This window comes from Sinocyclocheilus anshuiensis, unplaced genomic scaffold, assembly GCF_001515605.1.
Source record: "Sinocyclocheilus anshuiensis isolate Anshui unplaced genomic scaffold, SAMN03320099.WGS_v1.1 scaffold1065, whole genome shotgun sequence".
Taxonomy (NCBI): Eukaryota; Metazoa; Chordata; class Actinopteri; order Cypriniformes; family Cyprinidae; genus Sinocyclocheilus; species Sinocyclocheilus anshuiensis.
The window spans coordinates 365,548-372,037 of record NW_015555804.1 but is presented as its reverse complement, the minus strand read 5'-3'; the positions used below and the strand labels follow the sequence as shown (position 1 = coordinate 372,037).

Below are 6,490 nucleotides of genomic sequence, written 5' to 3'. Positions count from 1 at the left end.
AAAAATATTTTGGTCTATATAGCTAATTTTGCCCTTCATGACAACTGTGAGGGGGGTGAATTTTTTTATAACTCATCCATTTAAATTATATTAAGCATTAAAGTTCTGCATAATTAATGGCATGGCCACTTGAGTGACAGGTGGATTGCCGCTGCTGACACTGCCGTCGAGCTACGTGGGCGTGGTTTCAGCAACCAGCTCCCGCCTTTTTGCCCATTTTCGATTATCCGGGAGTGACGCGCTGCCAAGATGGCGACGGCTCTTCAGAAAACGCTCTTCAGAAAACTACGGGTGACGTCACGGACACTACGTCCATGTCTTTATACAGTCTATGGTTGATTACCACAAAAAATTATTTCCACTCATCCCTGGCAGAGCTGCCAAGTCAGCATATTTTATGTGACTTTGGGCTTCTTTTTTTGTAAAGTCGCGCACAAAAAAAAATCACAGGTCGCGGGTTGTGTTTTTTTGGTCTTATTTAAAATAAATATGGTTGCTTGTTAGGAAAACCTGACAAGCAACTTTGTTTCTTTACATTTATGGTCGCTGTTTTTTCCAATATATTGTTGACACTGTCTGCTCGCAGCTAATAGCCAATCAGTGCAATAGTAAAAGTTCTGTAGCGTAATTCATCATCGCGCATCTCTCCCCCTCCTCCCCCTCATTGGAGTAAAATCGCGTTTAACGTGCAGACATGTGATGTTGTAATCCAAGCAATGATGGTTAATAGATATAAATCGACAAACAATGCCACCAACAGAGATGTAGATAGAGAGGAAACATGGGAGAAGGTGAACGGTGCAGGGGAGGAAAGGGACCTAATTCAATTTGTAAAATATTTTTATAATGCATTAATCATTAAATCAATAAATAAACAAGTAGTAATACTAATAGTATTTTATTATAAATTTGTGGCTATATTAAAGCGCCCCCTTGGTGCTCTTGTCTTCATTCTCCTTTTTCATCTCCAAAACTATTCTGCTCGCAGGTGATTGGAGGATAGTGTGTGCCCTCCTGCTTTGTTGATGATTTTCATAAAATAACTTCTGTTTTTGCGCTTCAAACTCTGAGTGGTTTCAGTTTACTATGTTGCAGGATCATTTATTGATAATAAATAAAAATGATGATAATAAATAATCTAAAAATATTGGGCTTGTTTCTGAAGTTGCGGTTGCTTATTTATCTTGAGAGAGTTGGCAACACTGATCCTTGGTTTCCATTGAAAAAGCCAAAATGGAAGTTGCAAGTATGGCCAATTTTTGAATGATTTAAAAGCAGAAATATGAAGCTTGTAATCTTATAAAAACACTTCTGTTAAAACTTGTGTATTATTTGAGCTGTAAAGCTTTTACAACTCAAATAATAAACTTTGAATATTTACATATAAAAACAGTCAGCATGTTAACATGTATAGCCTCCATTCATTTCCACTGTAGTTGCTTCACTGAAATCTTTTTTTTAAAGAAGGGACAAATTTATTTATTTTGTGGAAATCAATACTTGTACTGAACCCAGAATATTCCATTAAGATACGTTTGACCACTTCCAAACACACAAATAACCAAAAATAAAATGATCATGCAGTTCTTACCTGTGACTGAAGTAAGTCGTCCCCCGTAGACTGTACATGGTTTCTTCCAGGTTTTGCCTCAGATCAGCAATGTTTTTCACAGTACGTAGCCTCTTGGTTTCAGAGTCCTCACCTGAGGAAACCAGACTCATCACCATCACCACAGTCTGCAAAGAGCTGCTACCGTAACTCTAAGGCATGTCCGAACACACAAATTCACACACCTAAAATGCTTGAAAATTGCAGCCAAAACCCTGAGAATCCTGGGATAACGTAAATGAAGCAACTCCAAACTCTGTATTAGCATCACAGCTCTAACTCTGCCCCTTTTGCTCTGAAGTTAAATCTCCTAGCTTTCCGTAAAAGAGCTTTTTGTTTTCTTGCACCAATGTTAACATACGAAATGTTAGCCAACGGCTGCTTAAAAATAAACACACAGTTTATGCCATAGGTGAGCGGGGATTTGGCCACTCGGATTAATGGCTGTTTACTGATCATGAGGGGTCCACAAGGGGCTCAGGAGGTACAGAGCAGACTCACACACACACACACACACACTCGCACATGATGTAAAATGTGTAAAAGAACGAGTGCCGTGGTAAAGTACATTCCTGCAGGCTGTAAAAACCACAAACAACCTCTTTCAGAACTGCTCACTGAGGCCAATGCTAAATCTTTGTTCACTAGGCGCTACTTGAGTAAAAACAGACTTGTTTCCTCTCAAACTGCTTAAAATATAGACCGATTTATTTAAAAACAGCATTCAGATTGATATTGGCTTTATTTGGAAGGGATGAAAGTTCATAACGCAAGTAGGCTATGTGTTGCATTTTCAACACAAGGAGCGCTAGCTGACATTAGCATAAATGATATTCTGTCTTTCAAGCTAACTGCTGTCATGACATTTCTGCTAAGCATTATCATCGTTTTCGTTTAGTTTAAGCTGAAGTATGAAAATAAACTAAATAAATTAAAGCTTAAAAATTATATCGTTAAAAAAACTAAAGTTAAAACAGAAAATATACAAATAAATCAAATTCAAAAATATGAACAAAAACTATAATAGTATATCAAATTATACTTAAATATCACTCTTATTAATAAAGTTAGAGATGAACAGATTTGCTGGAGCTGTAGCCAAGCAGTTAATGTACATGCTCAAAATTGCCAAAAGGGGTGCTTATAGCACCCATTAGCCAAAACATCATTTTCTACAGTCAGTTTTCTCTTTTAAGCCAACAATGGCAGACTTAAGCTAAGAAAAAATGACTGAAAAGATGGCAAGATAAGACTTTGTTAAGAACAGAATAGCCAGAGATGTGACTTAACGGTTAGCAAACATGCTAATATAAAAGACACAGGTCGATTCCTCCTCTCGCTACTGTCTTTATCAATAAAAGGTAACCAAAAAGCCCCAAATGAATAATGAAGACTTTAGGTGTGCTAAATGTCTCTCAGGTAACTTTTTAAAACAGATATCCAGAGTCATAAAGAGTTATGAGAGTTTAAAACAGATAACAGAGTCATCCAACACACACACACACACACACACACACATCTACTTACTTTCATGCTTCTCAAACATATCCAACATGGTTTGAAGGATCTCCTCATTAACACGAGCAATTCCATCCCACACACAAGAGTGTTGACTCAAATGTAGCTGATATATACAGCTAAATGTGTTAACTTCCCCTTCATTCAAAACCCTTGGTTGAGTGTGTTCAGACAGCCATTCAGAAGATGTTGGAGGTCCTCCAGAACTGTCTAAACCCCAGAACCTGTCCTTTCTCCTGAGACTGGAGCAGTCGTCTGAGGTGTCTTCATAAGAACCATCTCTTGTTCCTCCTGTTCTGAGAGGAGATGCCAACTGAGAATGACTTCCTGCTCGGTCCATTGAGAAGACGATTAATTTAGGTCTGTTTCCACTTCCAGTGGTGCAGGTCTTTGTCTTGTTTGCAGACGATGACTTCACAGAGCTACTAATGTCCTGAGCTTTTTTTATTTCTGGTGGCAACGTGTCCCTGACTCTCCTACGCTTCTATTAAGATGGATAAATGGTCTGTCTGATACATTCTGAGTCGTTTTCCCAGAGAATGTGCCGATTGATTTGTGAAAGAAGCTCTTGTGATTTCGGTCCTGCCTTTTCCTTTCCTCCATGGATAAGAGAGGGGAAATTAGAATACAGCTCTCATGTTTACACTAGCCCAGGGAACTTCCCCTGTGGAGAAGAGTTTTTCTCTCTACACAAAGTTCTGACAGGCTGAGAATGGACACACACACACCCACCCACACACACACACACACACACACACACACACACACACACACACACACACACACACACACGTGCACTGGTGGGCCTTGGCAACTCCTTGACATCCATAGCCTTTTACATGCAGATGAGTGCTGTTTTGTTTTCTTGTTCACCCTCAGACTGGCCTGACATTGGCCTCAGACTGCTCACTTATTCATCAATAATCAGTGTTGTTTTATACAAAAAGTCACAGTAAATGACCTTGTTCAAACTGGGCATTAGAGTTAGGGAGTAACTACCTAAAAGTAGCAACACTTGTCCAGTAGAAAATGTTTAGTACAGTGACATTAAGACTGTTTTGAAACAGTTTTTCCAGTAACAAGCAATATTTCCAACATATAGCGTTGTAATATGGTAAAACATCGTAATTGCAATTTTTACCTCACATGGTTTCCAGACTGTCTTCTCTTTCAAATGTAGCACTGGGATATCTGATTTATTTTAGTAAACTGTTAAATGATTCACTAAAATAATTTGCTACAAATTTCTAAAATGATTCATTATTAATCACTGAACAGATTTACTATGAAAAAAAGATCCACTATGAAGCACTGAAACGATTCACTTGGAATCGATTTATTTTTGGCCATGAGTAGCAGCCCCTGCGATTAATTTGATGTCAGTTTTGTAGTGAAATATTTACATAAACATAGTTAACGAGTTTTCTAGTTTTATTATTTTCAGTTACAGTTTTAACAAAGCTCCCCAAACATTGTTAGTCGCAACTCAAGTTTAATGGTTCTATATGTTTTTTGTAGTGTTGTGAATGAGTATGCTCATGTTTACCTGTCAGGTTCTCCAGAGAAGTATGGATGGATTTGCTGCACGGGCCTGTTCGTTCTCTCCTTTCCTCCACTCCTGCCATACGCCCAGTCTTATCGATTTCTGTTTGAGACCTACTGTACAGAGAGACAGGACAACCTGCTAGTTCAGAGCCAAATATAGTCTGATGGAGTATCTAGGATAATACATTAAAGTTATCATAAAGGTGTCACCTGTACATGAATGGAGCGACAGTGGCTGTGTTGGGATGGTTGTATTGTTGCTGGAGCTGTGGAAGTTGTACGCTGACTGTATTGCTGGCTGTTGAGTGGGTCTGAGCACCAAGAGTGAGATCTTGGCAACTTTTCCCTTCTGAAAATGCTAAGCTAGATGTAGCGCTGTAGTATCTGCTGTCTTTCTGCCCTTTATGCACAGACAGACCTCCTATCTTGCCATTCCGTAACCGTTCTCCCTCCGGACCACAAGGGGGTGATGCTACAGCCTTATTTGCAGCTGAACACTTTCCTCCCTGGCTTGGTTTAGGAATCCCACTCATGGCTGATTTGGCATTGTCTTTCTTGGCTTTGTTTCCTTTGGGAACAGACTTCTTAGTGTCGGGTGCAACATGTCCATCGGTTTTGGTATCTCTTTTAAGTTGTTCAGGTTCTGTAACAGGGAGCTTGTCTTTCTCTTTAGGCTTTGACTTCTCTTTAACTTTTTCAGTTGCTTTCGCCGAGGTTATTTTGGGTGCCAAAGCCCTTCCGAGCGTCAACTGTGCAATGCCCTTAAGCGCTAACTTGGGACTTGAGCTACCAGAACTGCTGGGAGTGACAGGCCTTTGGTTTCCAGGGAGGGCTTCAGGGTGTATGGGGCAAATCTGGCCGCCTTCTGGTTCAACAGCATTGACATCTTCCGTACTAGCAACCTTGGAAGTTCTGGGATCCGTTTTGCTGTTGAAGAGCTTGAGCTTTTCCAGCATGGACTTCTGGGCGATCACCTTAGGAGGAACCTCAAGAGAATCTGGGGGTGGTTGTTTAACTGTGACCATGGAGGATGTAGCAGTGTGTTTAGCACTGAGCGACTTGCTTCTCCAGGGTTTAGAGGTGGTAGTTGTGGTGCTGGTGCAGCTGGGTGGAGAAATGGACGAGCTGATTGGTCCATGATCAACCATTATGGGTGATGGTGTGGCTTTCTCTGTAAATTCAAAATGATATAACATTTTAGAAAGTCATCACAAGCATTTCTGTGCTTCGCAAAAGACATAAAAAATTTCTCACTCTGTGAGGCTCCTGAAAGTGTACTTTCTAAATAAATTGTATTTTTATTTAATGACAGAATTGTTAAAATATTATTTTGAAGGTTTGCAAAAATATTACAAATATTATACAAATATTGTATAATTAAAAATTAAAGGTGGGGTAAGCGATTTTTCAAAAACGCTTTAGAAAACTGATTCAGGCCGAATAGCAAAACAAACTTGTAGCCAATCAGCAGTAAGGGGCGTGTCTACTCATGATGTGGAGGATAGAGAGTTCAGTGCACGGGACGGACATTAGCCAGCCGAGCGACAGAAAGATAGAGATGGCGGATAAAAAACAAAAGAGGGCTTAAGGCAATAAGGCAAGAAGTAGGACCCGTGTAAATATCGAATCAGCTTTCTAGCGCTGGAGAGAACTCAAGGAGCGGAAGGCCTGCGATCGGACGCCGAGGTTGCTTTGTTTCTTCTCGATAGGTGAGTAACACCGTGTCTGCGCCGCAACAGCTAAAGTCTGTCTAGTACACTGGATGCGACAAAGCGACCATTGAAAATCATTTGAAATTTGTGTCAATACGTCATAAAT

General features: G+C 39.9%; 1 protein-coding gene across 1 annotated transcript in view; it reads right to left on the bottom strand.

Annotated features, from left to right (window-relative positions):
- Nucleotides 1–6,490, bottom strand: part of LOC107674975 (neuron navigator 2-like) — an 80,469-nt gene that overhangs the window by 62,207 nt on the left and 11,772 nt on the right. Inside the window, exons 8-10 of the mRNA XM_016469143.1 lie at nucleotides 4,883–5,843; nucleotides 4,674–4,786; nucleotides 1,592–1,703 (exon numbers count right to left, since the gene is read on the bottom strand). Of these exons, the coding sequence (XP_016324629.1) occupies nucleotides 1,592–1,703; nucleotides 4,674–4,786; nucleotides 4,883–5,843 (1,186 nt within the window). The remainder of the gene's footprint in view (nucleotides 1–1,591; nucleotides 1,704–4,673; nucleotides 4,787–4,882; nucleotides 5,844–6,490) is intronic.